Consider the following 24,022-nt stretch of genomic DNA (forward strand, 5'->3'; position numbering starts at 1 on the left):
GTGAAATGTTGTGGTGCCTGGTGCACATTATCCAGCCACCTCCCTCTGGCCACATGTTACTCCCGCACATGATCTTCTATGGCCCATATATGTGATGGTGCCATTCCCTTTTCAGCAGCTTGCTTGGCACAATGTGCACACATCCCCTTATCGGCACACTATTCTTCCTCCTCCAACTCTCTGAAAGAGCATTTTACCCATGCCTGAGTCTGGAGAGCCAAAGAGATGGGTCCTTCCAAGGCCACAGGCCCCACCCTCCAACTCCCTTGAATGTCAGACATGCTGTATTTATTCTGGTGGACTTTCTCTGCATTTCTTTACACTTTTTGTATTCTCCAAAAATATTCCAAATATTTCCAGGAACCTTCCAATACCTTTATGAATTTTCCAATAAGTCAGAAGTCGCTCACATGAGTCAGATTCTGGCAATGACACTGACAAAAATTACATCTCATAGAATCATAGAATCCCTACATTCACTGGTCATAGAGACAGAAATTTATGGAACACTGCCTATGTCAAAGGGCTAAGATGAGTTTTATCTTATTTAGCTATTATTAAAAAGCAAAATGGATAATAGTTTTGAGAATCGGAATTGAAGCAGCAGGGCATGGTTTTCTGTACCGACAGTAAACCTCATCTGCCTCCACTTCTCAAGAAGGATTTTCAAGTTCGTTGTCAAAGATCATGCAGGATCGAAAAATGTATTGATGTATTAATGCAATATGGCTACAGATTGTACCTCATTTATGTTTACGTTGGATGTGACAGGTGGCAGAGTATTCAAAGACAAATGTAATAATGATTTTTTAAAATCCTCAAACTCCTTATGATCTCTTATTGTATTTTAGATACAATGTGTGTATCATGGCTTATGGGCAGACGGGCAGTGGCAAAACCTATACCATGTTCGGACCACATTCTAAAGAAAACTTCACTCTTTTCCCTGAGCCACAATTAGATGAAGGAATTATCCCAAAAGCTGCAAGAGAGTTATACAGGTATGGAAGTGGTCCTATAGCCTACCAGTTTTCATTCAACAATTTTGATGCTGTAAGACAGATAAATGATATTTAAAAAACACACATTTTTGGGGGAAGGAAGTGAACTTAAATTACTTTGAAAGTTCTTCCAATTTATAATATTTTGCATCAATTTATTGATAACTTATCTAAAATAGGACTGAGGCTGATTTTCCTCTTTGGTCTAACATAACCTGAGTACCTAGGGGAGGGAGGATAAGGTGCAGGCCTGATTCATTGTGATCTGACATAATACTTCTGGAAGTATCATCAGGTTGATATTACTGCATGGGTGCATGCTGGCTATATTGTAATAATATATAAATGACAGAATGACATTATTCCTGTCACAGTGCAGACAACAAAGGACATTCTTGGAGTACAACATTGCTATTAACCAGAAGGTGGGTTACATTTTAAAAGCCTCCCTTCACTAATTGTATTAGAGATGTAAAACTAAAGTACAAATGAAAATATTTCTGATTTATAACTATTTCACCCACATTTCCACCTGAGGCAAGTACGCCAGGGGCATTATAAATGGCCCTGACATACCCCCTAATCATTTAAATTTTCCTAACTCTTAGAAGGATTCAGAGATACAGATAAAAATCAGGCACAAGTCATACACATGTGAAAATCTGCTGTCCTAATGGCAAAGAGAAAAAGTTTGTCCCATTGTGCCCATTCATGTCTGTATATGGTATAAAGCTAAAAGAAAGAGCTTATACAAATGCATTGAAGAATGGAGATGTGATGATCTAAGAGAGACATAAAGAATAGTGAAAGGATATTAAGAAAGTAGTAAGAGCTCTGGTCATAAAGGAAATTTGAGAAAAAACTTGCCAGGGCAATAGTAGTAGCTAAAAGGAAAAGGGTGAATAAAAAAATTTGGTCTTCTGGTCAAATAGCGCAATGGGCCGGGACCTCAGCGGGGGGCTTGTAGTGGGACTCGTGACTGGCATCTGGCTGATCGCAAGTCTGCCAGGCTATGTTTTTCCATGTAATCAGCCTTGCACAGAATATCGGCATTGACATTTCAATATGATTAGGAAGCCCAGGACAGTAGTCTCCGGGCCTGCTAGTGCCTCCCCCACCCTCTCCCCTCCCCCTCTCTCTTCCCTCCCCCCCCCCCCCAATCCCTGCCGGGAGAGGTTCTCACCAGCGGGGTTTACAACTGGTCACCACCAACAGGGACCAAGCATGCTCACCCTGCTGGTAGAAACAGAGGCTTTAAGGCCCCCCTGGGAGGTCAGGGACAAGGGGCTGTCACTTGGGCAATGCCAGCTTGGCACCCTAGCACTACCCACCTGGCACTCTAGCACTGCCACCACGCACTGGGCAGTGCCAAGGGCATAGGCCAGAGGGGCTCAGGGTCCACTGGAAGACGGGGCATACTGGGGGGGCCAATCGGTGGTGGTGGTGGAGGGGGGGGGGAAACACACTACACACTCTGCAATGGGATTGGTGGGAGAGGGAGGGAGGAAGTGGAGGGAGGGCAGTTGAGAAACAATTGGTAGGCCAGTGATCAGGAGTCTGGCGATTGGGAGAAGGAGGCTGGAGATTTGTTCAACCAAGTGCGCCCAAACAACAGGCAAGAAGTTCTCCTGTTTTCCCACTCATTGGGCACTTAGCTTTTTTTTGGGAAAATCCCGGCCTTGAGATGGAAAGAAAATAAGAGGAGGAGCTTTTACCATATTTGATGATAGTTAAAAAGAGGGAAATCAGAATATAGAAACTAGCAGGAGTAGGTAATTCAGCCCTTCGAATCTGCTCTGCTATTCATTTTGATTATGGCTGATCATCGAATTCATTATCCTGATCCCCCCTTCCCCCCATATCCCTTGATCCCTTTAGTCCCTAGATCTATATCTAATTTCTTCTTGAAATCAGACGTTTTGGCCTCAACTACTTTCTGTGGTAGTGAATTCCACACATTCATCATCCTCTGGGTGAAGAAATTTCTCCTCACCTCCGTTCTAAAAATTTACCCATTATCCTCAAACCATGACCTCTAGTTCTGGACTCCCCCACCATTGGGAACATTCTTTCTGAATCTACTCTGTCTAACCTTGTTAGAATTTTATAAGTTTCTATGAGATCCCCCCTCACTCTTCTAAACTCCAGTGAATATAATCCTAATCGACTTAGTCTCTCCTCATATGACAGACCTGTCATCTCAGGAATCAGCCTGGCAAATCTTCATTGTACTCCCTCTGTAGCAAAGACATCCTTCCTCAGATAAGGACACCAAAACTGCACATAATACTCCAGGCGTGGCCTCACCAACGCCCTATATAATTGCAGTAAAACATCCCTATTCCTATACTCAAATCCTCTCGCTATAAGGGCCAATATACCCTTTGCCTTCTTTACTGCTTGCTGTACCTGCGCACTTACTTTCAGCGACTGATGCATGAGGACACCAAGGGCTCACTGAGTATCCATCTCTCTCAATTTACACCCATTCAAGTAATAATCTGTCTTCCTATTATTGCTACCAAAGTGGATAATCTCACATTTATCCACAATATAATGAGACTAAAGTTAGGAAGACTCCAGGACCTGATGAACTCCATGATAGAACATTAAAAGAAGCAGTTGCAAAAATTGCGGATACTCTCATCAGGATCTTCTAAAACACACTTGATTAAGAAATTGTCCTGTTGGATTGGAAAATTGCAATGTGACTACACTATTTAAGGAGAGTAATAGCAATAAACTAGGAATTAAAAGCCCATCACCCTAATGTCTGTTGTGGAGAGATGAATAGCCTATATTGTTAGGGTCAGAGTGACTAAGCACTTGGATTAGCATGAACTGATCAGAGAGAGCCAACATGGATTTGTGAAGGATAAGTCATGTCTAGCAAACCTAGTTGAATATTTCAGGAAGATAACTGACATGGTAGGTAAATGCTATTAATATCAACTTTCAGAAGGCCTTCGATAAGGTTCAATATTTACATAGTACTATACCTGTCAAAAGGAGGTCTTAGAGTCATAGAGGTTTACAGCATGGAAACAGGCCCTTCAGCCCAACTTGTCCACACCAACCTTTTTTTTTAAAACCCCTAAGCTAATCCCAATTGCCAGCATTTGGCCCATATCCCTCTATACCCATCGTACACATGTAACTATCTAAATGCTTTTGAAAAGATAAAATTGTACCCGCCTCTACTACTACCTCTGGCAGCTTGTTCCAGACACTCACCACCCTCTGTGTGAAAAAATTGCCCCTCTGGACACTTTTGTATCTCTCCCCTCTCACCTTTAACCTATGCCCTCTAGTTTTAGACTCCCCTACCTTTGGCAAAAGATATTGACTATCTAGCTGATCTGTGCCCCTCATTATTTTATAGACCTCTATAAGGTCACCCTTCATCCTCCTACGTTCCAGAGAAAAAAGTCCCAGTCTATTCAGCCTCTCCTTATAACTCAATCCATCAAGTTCCGGTAGCATCCTTTTCTGCACTCTTTCTAGTTTAATAATATCCTTTCTATAATAGGGTGACCAGAATTGCACACAGTATTCCAAGTGTGGCCTTACCAATGTCTTGTACAACTTCAACAAGACGTCCCAACTCCTGTATTCAATGTTCTGACCGATGAAACCAAGCATGCCGAATGCCTTCTTCACCACTCTGTCCACCTGTGACTCCACTTTCAAGGAGCTATGAACATGTACCCCTAGATCTCTTTGTTCTGTAACTCTCCCCAACGTCCTACCATTAACTGAGTAAGTCCTGCCCTGTTCAATCCACCAAAATGCATCACCTCGCATTTGTCTAAACTCCACCTGCCATTCGTCAGCCCACTGGCCCAATTGATCAAGATCCCATTGCAATTGGAGATAACTTTCTTCACTGTCTACTATGTCACCAATCTTGGTGTCATCTGCAAATTTACTAACCATGCCCCCTATATTCTCACCCAAATCATTTAATATAAATGACAAGGTCTTGTGCAATGGGTAGTGTCTCTGACTCTAAGCCAGAAGCTCAGTCCCACTCCAGGAGTTGATGGCCAAGGAAGGTGCATTCATAATGCAGTCAAACAGGCTAGGTGGCAACCTACCACTTCTTTCAACAGGCCAATGGCTAGTGGTAAGAATGACAGAGACTCTTGGTCAGTCATACTTGATATGGAGTGGTGCACCTGGCGACAAACTAAAGATCTGTTTCAGAAATAACTAACTATGGAAACAGACCGAAGTCTGCCTTCTTGCACCACTAGGTGTGGAAAGAAAATTGGAATTGAAATACCTGTCAAGGCTTTCGGAAATTGCAATGTGTTTTACATAAAAGCTTGCTGACCAAAATGAGAGTACATGGACTCGGAGACAACCTGTTGACATTGTTCCAAAGTTCTTTTGTTTTGAGAACTGTTACTTGGAATTGGAAAATTGACATGTTACTCTGAAATTAGGAAAGGTGAAAGAGGAAAACCAAGACCTAGTTCAACTTAGCATTTATTGTCAGAATATTACTAGAATCCATAAGAGAGGATGACTGAACACAGTGAAAATTTTCATCAGATCAGAAAGAGATGGCATGGATCTGGTTTGTCATGCCTGATGAACCTGTTGAATTTTTTGAAGGGGGGTGTGGCCAAAGCACTAAGCAGGAGAATGTCTATAAATGTTATGTAATTGGACTTCCAAAAGGCAACAAAGTTCCTCTTTGGAGACTGCTCGTTAAAACTGAAGCCCATTCAACTGAAGGCAACTGATTGATGTGTTTAAGAAATTGATTGTGCAGCAGGGATAGAGAGTCGGGAAAATACAAAGAGATGTGATGAGTGGTGTCCCACAAAGGTTTGTGTTGGAGCCTCAACCACTCTTGGAATTGAAAGTGACATGTCCAAAGTTGATAATGATGCAAAGGTAGGTGAGATTGTAATCAGTGCAGACAAAAGCATAAAATTACAATGCAATATTAATAGCTAAAGTGAATGGGAAAAACTGGCAAATATAGGCAAATGTGAGGTCATCCACTTTGAACCCAAATCGATAGAACAGGTGCCTTCTGAATGGTGACAGCCATTGAAAAGTGAAGGCTCTAGGAGACTTGGGCATCCAGAAACATAGATTATTTCAATGTCATGAATTAGTACAGAATGTAGTCAAATTGACTAATAGAAGTTGGCCTTTATATCTGGAGGACTGGAATAAAAGAGGGTATGCTCTAGCTACACAAATCCCTGGTTAGACCACACCTGGAATACAGTAAGCAGTCTGGGCATCATACTCAGGAAGGATATATTGAGCTTGGAGTGAATGCAATGTCAGTTTACCTGTGCTACTGTTAGGATGTGTGTTCCAGGATTTTGACCAAGTGACGGTGAAAGAAAGATGATGTTGTTCCATGTCAGGATGATGTGTGACTTCATAGAATCATAGAATCCCTACAGTGCAGAAGGAGGCCCATTGAGTCTGCACTGACCACAAACCGATCCAGGCCCTATCCCTGTAACCCCACGTATTTACCCTGCTATTTCCCCTGACACTAAGGGGCAATTTACCATGGCCAATCAACCTAACCCACACATCTTTGGAGTGTCGGAAGAAACTGGAGCACCCAGAGAAAATCCACGCAGACATGGAGAGAATGTACAAACTCCACACAGACAGTGACCCGAGGCCGGAATTGAACCTGGGTCCCTGGCGCTGGGAAGGCAGCAGTGCTAACCACTGTATCACTCTGCCAGGGAACTTGCCACTCCCTTGTCATTCTAGGTGGTAAAGGTTGCAGGTTTGAAAGATGCTGTCAAAGGAATCTTAATGAGTTAAAACATTGGATCTTGTATATGATACACACTGCTGGACATGATAGAAATACTGAACAAGTCAGGCAGCACCTGTAGGAAGAGAAACTGAGTTAAAATTTCAGGTTGATGACCTTTCATCAGAACAGAAATAAGATATAAAATTAATAGGTTTTAAGCAAGTGAGAGAATAAATTATAAAATGAATGGTTTAGGGCCAAATCCGATGGTAATGGGACAACTTAGGAAACAAAAGATGTGTCTAGAGGAGGTGTGAGTGGCAGATGATGTACAACCGCCATCCAAAAGCAAGAACAAAGAAAACAAGACTAAAACTGAAACCTGCAAAAGAAATGAAACAAAATGGAGACAGAGGTTACAGTCTGAAATTGTTGAAGTCAGTGGTGAGTCTGGTGTAGAGTACCTAATAAAAGATGAAAGCTTAGGTTGAGCTTCATGGGAACATAGCAGAAAAACTGAGACAGGGTGGTCAGCATGAGGTAGAGAATTCAAATGACAGAAACTGGAAGGGTCATTTTTGCAGACTGAATGGAGGTTGTAATAATTCCTGTTCACCAGTTAGGTAAATAACAATTGCAATGTTTATTTATAGAGAACTATAATACAGAGGCTCGCAGCCTCAAGGATCCAGAACAGAAACACGAGCTCACTAGAGTGATCCCTCACCCAGCTCCCTGATTGGTTCCCTGGGTCATGTGAGGGGGGGACGGACTTTAGCAAGGTCTTTGACAAGGTACTGCATGGTAGGTTGTTGCATAAGGTTAAATCTCACTGGATCCAGGGTAAGGTAGCCAATTGGATACAAAATTGGCTTCTTGACAGAAGCCAGAGGGTGGTTGTAGAGAGTTGTTTTTCAACTGTGACCAGCGGTGTGCCTCAGGGATCAGTGCTGGGTCCACTATTATTTGTAATTTATATTAATGATTTGGATGAGAATATAGGAGGCATGGTTAGTAAGTTTGCAGATGACACTAAGATTGGTGGCATATTGGACAGTGAAAAAGGTTATCTCCAATTGCAACGGGACCTTGATCAATTGGGCCAGTGGACTGATGAATGGCAGATGGAGTTTAATTTAGATAAATACGAGGTGATGCATCTTGGTAGATTGAACCAGGGCAGGACTTATTTAGTTAATGGTAGGGCGTTGGGGAGAGTTACAGAACAAAGAGATCTAGGGGTACATGTTCATAGCTCCTTGAAAGTGGAGTCACAGGTGGACAGAGTGGTGAAGAAGGCATTCGGCATGCTTGGTTTCATTGGTCAGAACATTGAATACAGGAGTTGGGATGTCTTGTTGAAGTTGTACAAGACATTGGTAAGGCCACACTTGGAATACTGTGTACAATTCTGGTCACCCTATTATAGAAAGGATATTATTAAACTAGAAAGAGTGCAGAAAAGATTTACTAGGATGCTACCGGGACTTGATGGATTGCGTTATAAGGAGAGGCTGGATAGACTGGAACTTTTTTCTCTGGAGCATAGGAGGCTGAGGGGTGATCTTAAAGAGGTCTATAAATAATGAGGGGCATAGATCAGCTAGATAGTCAATATATTTTCCCAAAGGTAGGAGAGTCTAAAACTAGAGGGCATAGGTTTAAGGTGAGAGGGGCGAGATACAAATGTATCCAGAAGGGCAATTTTTTCACACAGAGGATGGTGAGTGTCTGGAACAAGCTGCCGGAGGTAGTGGTGGAGGCGGGTACAATTTTGTCTTTTAAAAAGCATTTAGATAGTTACATGGATAAGATGGGTATAGAGGGATATGGGCCAAATGCGGGCAATTGGGATTAGCTTAGGGGTTTAAAAAACAAAAGGGCAGCATGGACAAGTTGAGCCGAAGGGCCTGTTTCCATGCTGTAAACCTCTATGACCCTTACTCGGCAGATGGATCCTTAAAGAGACAGTCACCACATAAGTATTTCCTAAAACAGTCCTGAATCTGTGTTTGGTCACCACAGTGTAGAGGAGACCACACCATGAGCATCAAATACAGTATACTAAATTGGGAGAAGTACATTCAAATTGTGTTTCACGTGGAAAGCCTGTTTGAGGCCTTGGATGGTAAGGGGAGAGGAAGTAAAAGGGCAGGTGTTGCAACTCCTGTGCTTGCATGGAAAGGGTTTTTGGGGATGGAGTAGGGTGTCACAGAGGGAACGGTCCCTCTGGAATGCTGAAACGGGAGGGGGAAGTTGTGTTGAATGATGATGTTGTGCTGGAAATGGTGGAATCGTGGTCAATGATCTGTTGAATACAGAGGCTGCCAAGATAGATGGAAGGAAAGGGACACCCTGCCATGGTTCTGGGAGATAGAGGAAGGAGTACAGGACATGGCCAAGTGCCCTGTCAACCAACATGGGGAGAATACCTTGGTTGAGGGGAAAGGAAGACATATCAGAAACAATGATATGGATATACCCATCATTCAAACAGATGTGATGGAGATGGAGGAACTAGAAAAATGGAATGGAACCTTCTAGGAAGCAGGGCATGAGGAAATGCAGTGAGGTAGCAAGTTCCCCTCAAAGTCAGTGACTTGTAGTGAATATGCATAGTTAGCCTAAGGAGAAAGCAAAATCAAGGAAGGGAAGGGATGAATCAGAGATGGACAATGTAAAGTTGAGGGAAGGGTGGAAATCATTTGGGAACCAAATAATTCGGCATCCTCCAATTTCCACTGTCCTAGTTGTTTATCTGTTTATATAAACCTCTATGAGAGATTGGGTAAACTGGGGTTGTTCTCCCTGGAAAGACAGAGAATGAGGGGAGATCTAATAGAGGTGTACAAGATTATGAAGGGGATAGATAGGGTGAACGGTGGGAAGCTTTTTCCCAGATCAGAAGTGACGTTCACGAGGGGTCACGGGCTCAAGGTGAGAGGGGTGAAGTATAACTCAGATATCAGAGGGACGTTTTTTACACAGAGGGTGGTGGGGGCCTGGAATGCGCTGCCAAGTAGGGTGGTGGAGGCAGGCATGCTGACATCGTTTAAGACTTACCTGGATAGTCACATGAGCAGCCTGGGAATGGAGGGATGCAAACGATTGGTCTAGTTGGACCAAGGAGTGGCACAGGCTTGGAGGGCCGAAGGGCCTGATCCTGTGCTGTACTGTTCTTTGTTCTTTATAATTTTATTGAAATATGGACCTTAATGGCCAAATCTGGATCCTGCTTAAAGAGATAGAAACATAGAAACATAGAAACCCTACAGTGCAGAAGGAGGCCATTCGGCCCATCGAGTCTGCACCGACCACAATCCCACCCAGGCCCTACCCCCACAGGTGGGCTGGGCGTTTGTGCTTTGAACTTATCAGAAGTGAATGAATAGAAAATTATAGCTGATGAGTTCAAAATCAGAATGCCATGACCAAAATCTTTAATAGTAGAGGACAAGGACTTGCACATAATCAGAAACTGAAATGTCTGACCTCACCAGAATTCTCCAAATTCGGCAATTAGCTATTGCTTTGGGATTTTTATATCAGCAATAGCACAGCTTGTGTCCCAGTAGCTTGCACTTCTGTACACATTTCAGCTGATTTCCAGGGAAGTTAACTTCAGGGTGTAAAAATCTTTCTTCTCTGACCCCAGGCCTAAAATAGTGCCTTAGGCTTCATTTATGTCATTTTGAAGTATTGCATGCAGGCAAACCCACCTTCATCTGCCCCGCTCATAAAGGTAATCCCAACAGGGTATCACGGAACAAGTTGCACTCCAATTTCCAATCCTGCTTATCCCCTCTTGCTCCAAACCTTGTAAACTTTCAGATTCCATCTCTATTTTCAAAATCAGGTTTCCCACTGATGTGAACACAGCAGAGATTGTCCGAGAAAAGGCATTGAAAGGTTTCACATCCAGGCAGAATTTATTGCTCTACAGATTTTGCTGTAAAAAGAATTGAGAGTAAAATGTCTTTAATAAATTATTCAGTATACCTAATGCATGTTTACTGTGGAGACTTTAGGACAGACTAAGAATTTTGTGAATAAAAGGCTGCTCTTATCTTTGCAGACTGTTGTCAAATAAACCACTTGAAGCACATTCTGTCAAAGTGTCTATAGTGGAAGTGTACAATAATGAAATAATTGACCTGCTGGCGAAAGACAACGATGGACCTGTCTTAGGTGTAAAACGAGATGTTTTGACTACCATTACTGGTGCCAGTGAGGTTCCTTTTTTAACCTACGTGTAAGTAAATTTCTTTCAGATTATTGATTTTTATTTTTTGGTGTAAAGATTTGATAATGAACAACTGATCAGGATAATATATTGTACCACTGAGGTATCAAAGAAGGAGACATTTTATCTGAAACGATCTAGTAATGCAATTCGGATTATATCCTCCAGCATTGAGCCTGGATTTTTGCCATGATGAAGAGTCTCTCCGTCATGGCGAAAATCCTGTGAAATGGCCAAAGATTCAAGGTGCCACTCACCCCTGAATCTAGCATTTCCCATCCTGGCAGGGTGGGTTGGAGTCAAGCCAGGATTATTGCATGCATCATTTGCAGAGGCAGCTGGCCACTAAAATCACCAGCTTCCTCCATTGTAGTGGGACTTTGGGAGAACTGGAGTGTGCAGATTAGAACAAGCAGGAAAGAAGTCTGATCTTGGTGGCTTCTTATGCATAGTCGGGATTTGGAGGCTCGGGACATCTTTGGGAGAGGAGACGCACCCTTTGGGGCAGAGGCGAGGCACCCTTTGGGGGAGAGGCGATGCACCCTTGGGGATTATGCACTATTTATACACAAATTCATTAGAATTGTTAAGCTGCAAAAGAGCGGCCCAACTGTCTAGCTGTCAAGGAGATGTTAAGGAGCTATCTGGGAACAGGCCAGCTGTTCAGGAAATACCCAGCTGTCAAAGGGCTATCAAGGAAATATTAAGGAGCTGTCCACCTGTCAAAGTTATCCAGTAAGTGTCAAAGCCAGAAAGTGTCAAAGCTGTAAAGAAACTGCAAATGGTTGTGCGGGCCATTTGGTGGGGATGGGATAGGTTGGCGTGGATGGGACAAAGTGTGTGTGGGGCTGAAGGGAGTGTGAGGACTGGAGGGATGTTTTTTTAAAAATTTATTTTAGCATAGTGCTGGAGCACAGAGACAGGTTTTGCTCCCAGTTTGTCTCCGCACTTGGCATCCTACGAATTTGTTCCAGGGTCCTCGCCAACTCATTTTTGAACCCTCCTGACCAGAAATTTGAACTCGGCTGGACTAAAGGTCAGGTTCACTCAGCCGGGAAATCTCCCAACTCGGCGAACATGAACCCACTGACAAAAATCTCGGCTTCAAAGTATATTTAAATGGTAAATTTTCTGACTTCTAGGAAAAAACACACTCAATTGAGCCAAAGCTGATACATTTGTCTAGGTAACTGCCCAGTTGTTGACAAAATTCTACTCACCGAGCATAACAAGTTAATATGAGATTAAATGTCATTACCATCGCTCAATCCCTCACATTCAGCATCCTGAGGGTTACCATTGACCAGAAACTGAACTGGAACATCCATATAAATACTGTGGCTACAAGAGCAGGTCAGAGGCTGAGAATCCAGCGGTGAGCAACTCACATTCTGACCCCCAAAGCTTGTCCATCATCTACAAGGTGCAAGTCAGGGGTGTAATGGAATACTCTTCACTTGCCTGGATGAATGTAGTTCCAACAACTGCAAATGGTGTGAGGGTCATAGGTTGTTTGCCACCATCCAGGACAAAGCAGCCCACTTGATTGGCACCCCACTCATAGACATTTACTCCTTCGACCACCAGTGCAGTGACAGCATAGTATACCATCTACAATATGTACGGCAGGAACCCATCAAGGTTCCTGAAATAGCATCAAATCCACGACTGCTACAATCTAGGCCAAGGACAGAGGACACATGGGAACACCACCACCTGGAAGTACCCCTCCAAGCCACTCACCATCCTGTCTTGGAAATATAATGCTATTCCTTCACTGTTACTGGAGAGGTAAGGCACCCATTGGGAGAAGTAAAGCACCCTATGGGAGATGTTCCAATGTTTTTATGTCTAATAATATGGGACGAACACTGACCATAGCCCTCTAATTATATCCAATAAAACAGGTTCACATTGGACACACTGATCTTGCCCCTGACCAGATACTGTTTCTTTACAGATCTGTAAACTCTGCTAGTATGTTGCAAGCACATTTAACTTCTGTATGCAAACAGGGTTTGATGGAAAGATAGATAACTAGCAATAGTCAGTATTCTAATAGAGTTCGTATAAACACAAATTTTTGACTATTAATGCTTTGAGAAATACAATAATCACTAAAAATATAGGGCTCTTTCCTCTTGAGACCTGTTTCCCATGGAAATTTGATTAATTTAGTGAGATTGCATACTGAATTTTTATGCATAAAGCATACTGAAAACATGCACACAAAATGTGCGGAAAGCTCATGAGGCCCAAAATACACATAGATTCCTTTCTTATACTGTGACTAGAGTATCCTGTGCAACAAATATTTTGGGAGAGGTTTACTTTAGTAACTTGAAAATTTCCTGTAGGGTTGTTGTAACAAATCTAATAGCCATTTTATGTCAACACTTCTCTTGGTCCCAGGCACTCCAAAAAAACAGATCCTGTATTTCCTTTGTTAGTGTGATCTGGAGTTCATGTGGGTGAGACCCTTTATTTGCTGAACTGGATTCTGTAATCTAGAGCTTGTCTATGTGTGTTTCCCCTATCTTCTGGGAGGAATCTGATCAGCATCCTAATGAGACATGACCCATTACAAACAAACAAGCTGGTTTATTTTTCATACCTATTTTCTTTATTTTTTTTTTTTAAAGAAACCCTACAGTGCAGAAGGAGGCTATTCGGCCCATCGAGTCTGCACCGACCACAATCCCACCCAGGCCCTACCCCCACATATTTACCCGCTAATCCCTGTAACCTACGCATCAGGACTCTAAGGGGCAATTTTTTTTAACCTGGCCAATCAACCTAACCCGCACATCTTTGGACTGTGGGAGGAAACCGGAGCACCCGGAGGAAACCCACGCAGACACGAGGAGAATGTGCAAACTCCACACAGACAGTGACCCGAGCCGGGAATCGAACCCGGGACCTTGGAGCTGTGAAGCAGCAGTGCTAACCACTGTGCTACCGTGCCGCCCTTATTCTTTCATGGATGTGAGATTTGCTGGCAAGATCAGCATTTGTTGCCTATACCTAATTGCCCTTAAACTGAGTGCTTTGCTAGACCATTGCAGAGGGCAGTTAAGAGTCAACTACATTGCTGTGGGTCTGAAGTCACATGTAGACCAGACCAGATAAGGACAGCAGATTTCCTTTCCTTCAGGACATCAGTGAATCAGATGGGTTTTTACAATATGTGTTTGAATGGAAAGTATTAGAATTTCTTCTTGTAAAATCCAAAATAACAAACCACACAAACTTAGCCAATTATGTAGGCCACAATTAACTGAGCTCTCTGATCCTAATCTTAAGACTTAGTATTCACTCCATTTTTGAATGTTTCCAGATTTAGATCTGTGCAGACTGAGTCTTGCATCGTTATACATGAAGCCAAATGACTTGGTCTCAGCTCTTCTAGCTCTATATTTGGAATTGGTTAGTGGTCTGGTAAATGCATTTGCTGTCAGAAATCGGAGACCTCCTTACATTATACCAGTTTAGCTCAGTTGGTTGGACAGCAGGTTAGTGATACAGAGCAATGCCAACAGTGTGGGTTCAATTCCTGTACCAGCTAAGGTTATTCATGAAGGTTGAAAGTCTTTTTAACCTTGCTCCTTGCCTGAGGTGTGGTGATCCTCAGGTTAAATAACCACCAGTCAACCTATGGTCACCCGGGACTATGGCGACTTCACATTTTTTTAACCTTGCATCTGTTCAGCAAAGATTCCATGTCTTTCTAACAGGAAGGGCCTTTTTAATATTACAATCTTCACTATGGTGATCTGCATTTTTGCCTGAAATTGTTATGGTTTAGAAGAAACATAATTATCTTCAACAAAAATAAAGAAAGGCTTGCATTTGTGTAGCATTTTGCATGACCACCACATGTCTCAAAGCTCTTTACAGACTTTTGAAATGTAGTCGTAATGTTGGAATAATACCAATAACATGTTCTCTATGTTTGGTGTGGCACTGAAATATTTAAATCAGCTGACCTCGCAATGTCACACAAAGTCATTTTGTCATAGGCATACAGTGCTGGAATTGCTGCCATGTCTCTTTCAAAATAATAAAACAAAAAGCCATCGTAGTCCTCTGAAACTTTGCTTATACAGTTTTGACCAAGCATCCATGAACAAACAGTTCTTATCTGAGAAATGAACCGCAGGGAACTGCTGTACCATCCTGTCCGCAGTGATCAACTTTTGATCACATCACAGTACAACAAAAAAGGAAGTAAAGAACAAGTCAGACAGTTCCCTTTGAAACATTTTAGATAGGGTGAGTAGATGGTACTTTGTGCCCCATTTGTAAAGAATTTATTCGCAAAGTTTTTGATATTGAAACTGAATGCATTGGAATAATCTTTGATCTAACAGCACAACAATGCAACCTGCGAAAAATGAGTTCATTCCCTTTGTTGCCAGTGTTACCAAAGATGGAGCCAAACACAGATGTTGTAACAACAGTAAGTGTAATACCCACTTATGTCAACGCACTAATATTCTCCAACAATAAAGCATCAATCATACACAGGCCTACTGCTACAGCTACTATTATGTTGCACACTCATTTTAAAATTGATTTTCAATTCACAATGAGTTTATAATTAACATTATGATTGTACATGTTCTTCCATGAATTAGTAATACCAGGAATTGAAACGTAGATTAAAAAGGGAACAGTGTATTTAAATTATTTAGAACATAGAACATATTTACTTCAACTTCAACTGTAGCTAAGAGCAATTCAGGTCAAGAAAGCCATATGGCACACTTTATTTAATGTCTGCTCCTTAGGTAGATCAAATTTATGTTCGATTTCTTTTTGGCTGTTCATCTTCCCATCAGGGACACTTGTCGTGACTTATCATCGACATTGCCAATGTCTTTGCTATCTGGCTCAGCAAGTGGCCAAGAGCTATCAGCTTCATGTTGTTATACCTCACTGTGCAACGGATAAAGCACTATGCTGATACTCATTACAGGATCATAAACATGTTTGGTTTAACACTGAAAAGTTATTAACCTAATAACTTTACCTCTTTGGTTCTTTTTACTTAATTTACTCTGGAGTCTCAACTTAGGCTGTCTTAGATTCTTTGGGCATAATTTCAACTGTTACATGGTGACAGGTCCTGTGAAGGGAGGTGAGTTAACGCCCTAAGGAGTGGCAACAGTCAGTATTCAGACATGTTTGTACCTATTTCTGACTTTAAACCAGGCAGGTAAGTAAGAACAAGAAGCCACACACGAACAGCTGCAGGAGCAGCAGTAACCTAAAGAATGATGAAAGTGTAGAACTCACTACTACAAGGAATGTCTGAAGCAAATAGTATTATACGCATTTCAATGGTCAAGAAAGCAAGTGTATGAGGGAGAAAGGAATGGAGGCTTACAATGATAGATTAAAACTAAAGATGGGAGAATGCTCAAATGGAATATAAATACCAACATGGACTGTTTGGGCCCAATGTAACGTATCCCTTGTAATCTTTTGTAAAAACTACAGTACCAGCAGGAGCAACAGCATCAGCTACGGTCTCCTCAGCCACAGCCCACTCCACTGAACAGGGAACTCCAGCTCAACTGATACTCCAGCATAGGGTATGCAGACAGAGGATGAACCTCTTGGACATAATGGTACAGCAGTACCTTAGGAGGCTCGGGCTTTCATGACAGGCTGTTGCTGACATCTGGAGACCTCCTTCCAAGAGGGTCAAGTGGACACGCGTAGGCTGTGGCTATTAAGATCACCACAGCCCTCAGTTTCTTCATAGTCGACCTCTTCAAGGGATCTGCTGGTGTCATCATCAGCATATTATGCATAGTGCATCTCCTAGGTCACCGATGGCTTGTTTTACAAGGCCACTGCTTTTGTCCACTCTGCCACAGATAATGCCAGTCAAACAGAGGGTTGTCAATTTCAGTGTAGTGGCTGGATCCCCTTCAGGCACAGATACTGGTTGACTGCGTTTATGAACAATAAAAGTGCCCTCAGATTAACCTGGAGTGTTCATCAGTTGTAAGAGATTCCACTTCCTCAGTGGTCGGATCATTTATGCCCACCAGAAGGTTATCATGCACGTCTGTGCAAGCTATCCCAGGAGCTGCTGTAATTCATTCATTGTGCAGCTGTCACACCTCCCAGTGGTTATCCCCAAAGGGCCTGGCTGATGACTCCAGTTAAGTAACACCTCCGTTTTAAAATTTTCACTAATTTTGAAATCCCACCATGGTCTTACTCTTCCTTCTCTCTGTAATCTCCTCCAGCACCACAGCCCTCCAAATATCTAATTCGGGCCTCTTGAGCTTCCCCAATTTTAATTGTTCCACCATTTTTACCAGGCCTTCAGCAACCTAGGTTTTAAGCTCTGGAATACATTCTCTAAACCCCTCCACTTTTCTCTCTCCTTCCTTCAAACTTAACTGTTGACTACCCTCACGCTACAGATCCTCAACACAATCCAGGACAAAGCAACTTGCTTGATTGGCATTCCAACCACCACCTTAAACATTCAGTCTCTTCACTCGTGTACAGTGGCAGCTATGTAGATCATCTACAAGACTAACAGCAGCAACTCGTCAAGGCTCCTTCAACAACAATTTCAAACCATGCCCTCTATCATCTAGGAGAGCAAGGCAGCAGATATATGAGAACACCATCACCTGTAAGTACCCCTCCAAGTCACACACCATCCTGATTTGGCATAATATTGTTCCTCCTTCAATGTTGCAGCATCAAAATCTTGGAAATCCCTCCCCTACAGTATTGTGGGTGTACCTTGGGTTGCAGTGGTTCACTATCATCATCTTCTCAAGGGCAATCATGTTTGGCAGTGTTGACAATGATGCCTACATCTCATGAACGAATAAAAAGCGGCTTTGGCCATTTGTTAATATCACCTTATGTGATTTGGTGTCAAATTTGCTTCATTATGTTGCTGTGAAGCATCTTCGGAGGTTCTGTTTTATTAAAGGCACTATTTAAAGAGAAGTTGATATTGTTGCTTTGGCATGCTTTTCAAATGCAGATTCATACACCATGCTTTACCTAGATGTATTGCTTCCATGGCAATAATTTCACACAGAAGTCCTCTTAATGTAAAGATGAACAAACACCAAAGGTGCTGCCAACACAGTACCTGAATGCTCTTTTTTCACAGTCACAATGTGGCTGCTGGTTTAGGCAGTTGAATGGCACACATTCTCAAATTGCTCTTTCCAATATGTGTCCCTTTTCAACGTGCTTATCAAAATATTCTCCACATGATAAGATGCAGTGCATCCTGATATGAGGGAGGATTACTTCTCATGAGGAAAGAGTTCCAAAACCCGAGGAATTGGAGATCTTCCCCAAAACTTATGGGAAACTTTATTTTCTTAGTCACTCACTTAGCCATTCACTTCCTCAAATATGAGAACACACTGCAGCATGTGACAGTAGAATGTCCTGTCATATTAGCTGTTTAGTTCCACACAGATTTCTGACCAGACAGAAAGAGTGCCCAGTATCAGGGAAATGGAAAATGGTCGCACAGATAATGAAGGTGTACCTCAAGGTAATGCTGTATCTATTACCCTCAACAGTTCAGCTCAAATGACTGCAAATGTATTGAAGTGGAAACAGTTCCAGGTAAGCACTTGCATCAGTACGGTACCACCTGCCGTTGCAGGGCCATCCCTAGAAACAGGAAATACAAAGAGCAGCCACCCAGCTTATGTCCTCTCCCAATAAGGAAATGGTTGGAAGGAACACATGATTACAAAGTAAAATGAGCACTTCATGTACTGTCACACGGGTGAAATATTGGAGCAAAACATATATTTTAGGGTAAGTAAAATTTGGTTCTGTTGGCAAAGAACAAAGAACAATACAGCACAGGAACAGGCCCTTCGACCCTCCAAGCCCGTGCCGCTCCCTGGTCCAACTAGACCATTCTTTTGTATCCCTCCATTCCCACTCCGTTCATATGGCTATCTAGATAAGTCTTAAACGTTCCCAGTGTGTCCGCCTCCACCACCTTGCCTGGCAGCGCATTCCAGGCCCCCACCACCCTCTGTGTCCTTCTGATATCTGTGTTAAACCTCCCCCCCTTCACCTTGAACCTATGACCCCTCGTGAACGTCACCACCGACCTGGGGAAAAGCTTCCCATCGTTCACCCTATCTATGCCTTTCATAATTTTATACACCTCTATTAAGTCTCCCCTCATCCTCCGTCTTTCCAGGGAGAGCAACCCCAGCAAACTAAGCTATTGTGATTTAATTTGGGATGGGATAGCTCAATATAAGCTTTAGTAATCAGACCGTTGGCATGAGGCTAAGGGGAGTGTTGGCAGTGGTTTATTTGATTGAGAATTGGATATTTAGGAGATTGGGGTCATATAGTGATTATGATACTGGATTAGAAATCCAGAGTAGTGGATTAGTAATCTAAACAAAATTCAGTTCAGTTCTAACACCACAGTGAAAATTTGAATTCAATTTTAAACATTTAAGTTAAAAGTCAGCATGAAGCTTTTGGATTGTCAAATAGCCCAAGTGTTCATTAATAACCTTCAGGGAAGAAACGAGTCTTACTGATGTGTGATACCAACCACACAACAATTTGGTTGACTATTATCTGGCCTGTGCTTTGGCTAAGCAAGCTATCAGTTATATCAAACTACTACAGCAAATGACTGCATCAGTTCAAGAAGAAGGCCGCCACACTTTCTTAGGGGAATGTAGGATGGACAACAAATGTCAGTCTTACCAGCAATGTCCATGGACAAGATTTTCCCGGAAATCAGCAAAGGCCAATGTTGGGTAGGAAAAGTGGCGTTGAGCCTGTCGACGGTAATGGCAGCCTTTCCCACCATACAACGTGACACTTAGCGTCAAAAATTTTCAGCCATGGAAACCTGCCACGAAATTCTCAGACACCTTCCTGGAAAGACTCCTCGATGCTGTTGAGGCTAGCGTGACATAACCTAACCATGGTGAGGACGGAAACATGGCAGCAAGATCACAAACCCAGCATGGGAGGCAATGGCAGCGGTTGTGAATGACAACACTGCAGAAGAGGACAGCCATCCAGTGCTCCAATGTAGTGAGTCATGTCTCCTGTCTCTAAAGGCCCCTGCCATACACTAATTACCTCTCCTTTCTTTCACAGACGCATCTGTGAAGCAGATCAGGGAATCTACCAGCCATGTCCTCGACTCCAGCCTCAACACCAGCACAAAGATGGGATTCATGGACCCCAATATGAAAGACCTTCACAGTGCTCACCCCCATCTTCCACCTGCGCAGACACACACACACCCCAGTGGGACATAGTTCTGGAGTACCCTTGGGGTTACAATCTATTGAGCACATCATGCACTCAGAGCCATAGCAGGCAGAGACAGGGACGTTCCAGGGTGCTGGAACTCGAGGACTGCTGGAGGCCAGGAATTTGCTGAGTCCCAGTCAGATGATGAACCTCTGGACTCAGTCATGCCTCAGTTGCTGGAGTTCCAAAGGCAAACTTGGGAACGTCAGGAATGGATGGTACACTCCTCGGATTGAAAGCTGCATGGAAGTGACCGTTTGCCTTGTGCCTGAGTTTATTGTGCTGACACAGCAATGCAATGAGGTCAATACAGCGAGGGTGACTGCCACCATGGAGACCTTGGTGCAAGATGTTTCTCCTGCACTGCTACAGGACATGCACTCCATGGTACAGGCACTTGCTGGAATCCATTAATGCCCCCATTAATGGATGTGAGACTTCTCATACTCACTCCAGCTGCCCCTTTATCCCAAGGAAGAAGCCAAAGACCCTCAGGCCCATGGAGAGGAGGACCAGCAGGTGACACCCCGGGACCATCCATCCAGGTGACTCTGGGAGTATCCGACACATCCGAATCTCCTCTTTGACCGCTTCAGCTCCAGCTCCACACGCCGAGGAGGGTGGCTCTGTCACACAGCAGAATCCTAATAGCAGACTGGGGCCCCCTAGGTCTGGGGCCTCCAGAGGACACCTGTCAAGATCATCTCAGACAACAGGATGGCCGACAGCAGGCTGCCTCAACTTGCTCTGAGGATGTTGAGGATTCACCAAGACGTAGTGATAGGGTTAGAAAAGTTAAGAAGTTCCAGTTGCCATGGGTATTAAGCACTTCTAAATAATGTTCATCTCTGTAAATAAGCTGTCATTTTCTATGGCCCTTTGTTCTGATGAGTTGTGTTCCTGTAGTTCCTGATTCCTGCACAAGGAAAAGGCCGGGTGCTCAGCCCAGAGCTTCCTCCATGTGCTTTGTGCAAGGTTGCCAGTACATTGGTAGCATCTCTTCACAGTGATTCAACACATCAGTAATGCAGCAATGTACAGGGTTAGCGTCATTCATTCTGGTCATTGTCAATGTGTTCTCTCGGCACTTTGAACTGTGGCTGGATCCCCATTCCATCTGCTTTAGCCTCCAGCACATTGAACCTCAAGGGTACAGCTCATTACAAAGGATGCTGTAAGACCAGGAGAGGTGAAACTTCCCTGCTGTGTTGCCATGATATGACCCTAGTCATTGAGAGCAAGCAAGAGTCAAACAGGAGTCAGGCATTTACAGAAGCTCATTGAAGATCTATGCACTGTCACCACTGCAAGTCATCATCATTGTCCTACAATGCAGGGATTAAGGCAACCACTGTGTCCCCAAGGGCCTTACCACAGAGAGTGCACTGTCATCATTCAGACAGGAGACCAATTCTCACAGAAGCCATTGAAGATAATAGGATGTCCTCATTGGATGATCTCATCCTCCTCCTTGAATCTAAGGGCAATTAGTGCATCCTGAGCTCATCTGGACATCACCATGACCGAAATCCTCTCCCTCGAGGATCTCCTCAGCCTCATCCCTTTTGATGTCCTCCTAATCGGAGGAAACATGCCGCTCCTCTATCTTCTCCCCAGTCAATTCCAAACCCCGTTTCAGTGCCAGGATGTGTAAGGTGCAGCAACTGACCACAATGCATGACACCTTCTGCAAATTATATTACAGTGTTCCAACAGACTGGTCCAGGCACTGGAACCTTATCTTCAGCATCCCCGTGGTCTGCTCCACCAAAGTATGACTTGAAGCATGAGCCTCATTATACCTTGTCTCAGATATGATTTGTGGCCACCTCACAAGTATCATCAGCCATCTCCACACCTTGTCCCTTTGTAGACCCTGAAACATATCAGGGATCTTGAGAGCACAGTCTTTGGTGACACTGGCTCTCCAAACATCTGCAGGTATGTTAAGCCCCATCTGTAGACCCTGGGTCTAATGAGACGTCTCCAAGCGACAGCTCTCTGGAGTTCATTCTCTGCATGCAGAACAAGCCCTGTCACCCCTTCTTCAGGGTTCTGCTCCTGCCTTTGGCAAGCCAGATGCCTCCATTGACTCATTTCCTTCTTCCTGCCTTTGAGCGAGAAAAATGACAGTGCGATCACCAGGTTCTATATTCCGTATATTCTCACAATTGTATCAAAGAGAGGGATTCGACAGTTAGCATTTGTCTCCCAAGAACCACTCTGTCTGTTCATCATCTGAGGCTGCCTCTTAAAGCCCACTGACTCATGTCATGGCCTTATTGATGCCCAATCCTTCCTTCATATTATGCTTTGGCAGGATCGCACACCACCCTTGCCATGCTCCACATGACTGAGTCACTATGGCTTTGGCCATTCTATTGCATCTTGAGCTCCGACCTCAGCCACAGAGGTTGTTGAAAGCTATGATGAGGGGTATTATGCAGATGGGGCTGTGCAGGGGGTCATGCAGGGGTGGAGCATGAAGGCGGGGAATGTTGGGGACCATGATGGGGGGAGCATGTCAGGGGTCATGAAGGGGGGCCCATCAGGAATGCTTCAATGCCCCGATGCCAGCGATCTGTGCCAGGGAGGGGATGAGGAAACATGCCACCATTGAGGGGGATCCCGATGTACATGGGTTGAGGGAGGGTATCGATCAATGTACTGAGAGATTGGGCACCCTTCCAAAACGGTGCCTGATCGCTTTGCAGCCGGGTTCACCAGCCTGTTTAGACCGCGCCCCTCTTAAACCAGCACGCAACTCACCACTCTCCCAAAATGTGACCAAGTGTGGGTTGATTATGGTCCAATCCATGCTGAACAGGCTAGAGCAATTGTGACACAGTAATTTTTGGGGAAAATTGCAACCCAGGTCTTCAAATATCTTTTGAAAATTCATTTATGGGATGTGGTTGTCACTGGCTAGACCTGCATTTATCCCCTGGCAATTTTCCACATTGTTGGGTAGAAACCAGTGTTGTAGCTGTACTGGAAGAGCTTGGTAGCAGCCAGCAAGTTCTGGAGCACAAGTCTTCAGTGCTTTTGTTAGAATTTTGTCATGGCCCTTAACCTTTGCAGTATCCTGTGCCTCTTGTCGTTTCTTGATATCACGTGAAGTGAATCCAATTGGCTGAAGAGACATCTGTGCCTACCCTGAAGAAGTACTGCTCTTCTCTCTGACTGAATTTCCGTATGTCTCTCCCCCACCTATCAACCTTCACTGCTTTCCATTTCTCTCTTAGCGTTGGCTTTCCCCTTGTTTTCGTGGCCGTGACTCATCTTTCATTCCCTCACCCTACAGTATAAATATCTCCCAATTTCTATGCTTTTTAGCTTTGACAAAGGGTCATCTGGACTCGAAATGTCAGCTCTTTTCTCTCCTTATGAAAACAGTTGGCTAAACTGAAATGGGAAAATATGTTAACAGGTAAGATGATTGAACAGCAGTGGCAGATATTTAAGGCAACATTTCATAACTAGCAACAAAGATACATTCTATTAAGAAGAAAAGACTGAGAAGGATGCACCATCCATGGCTTAGTAAGGAAGTTAGAGATGGTATCCGATTAAAAGGAAAGATGTGTAAAGTTGCAATCATTAGTGATGGCCAGAAGAAAGGGAACATTTTAGAAACAAGCAAAGGGTGACCAAAAAACCAAAATAAAGAGGGAGAAATTGGGGTGTCGGAGAAAACTAGCAAGAAATATAAAACAGCCTGTA

General features: G+C 43.5%; 1 protein-coding gene across 1 annotated transcript in view; it reads left to right on the forward strand.

The window, feature by feature from the left end:
* kif25 (kinesin family member 25) overlaps positions 1 to 24,022 on the forward strand; it is a 104,249-nt gene that overhangs the window by 67,078 nt on the left and 13,149 nt on the right. The window contains exons 9-10 of the mRNA XM_078230480.1: positions 852 to 1,001; positions 10,823 to 10,999. Coding sequence (XP_078086606.1) covers positions 852 to 1,001; positions 10,823 to 10,999 — 327 coding nt within the window. The remainder of the gene's footprint in view (positions 1 to 851; positions 1,002 to 10,822; positions 11,000 to 24,022) is intronic.

The sequence above is a fragment of the Mustelus asterias genome, chromosome 15 (genome assembly GCF_964213995.1).
Source record: "Mustelus asterias chromosome 15, sMusAst1.hap1.1, whole genome shotgun sequence".
Taxonomy (NCBI): Eukaryota; Metazoa; Chordata; class Chondrichthyes; order Carcharhiniformes; family Triakidae; genus Mustelus; species Mustelus asterias.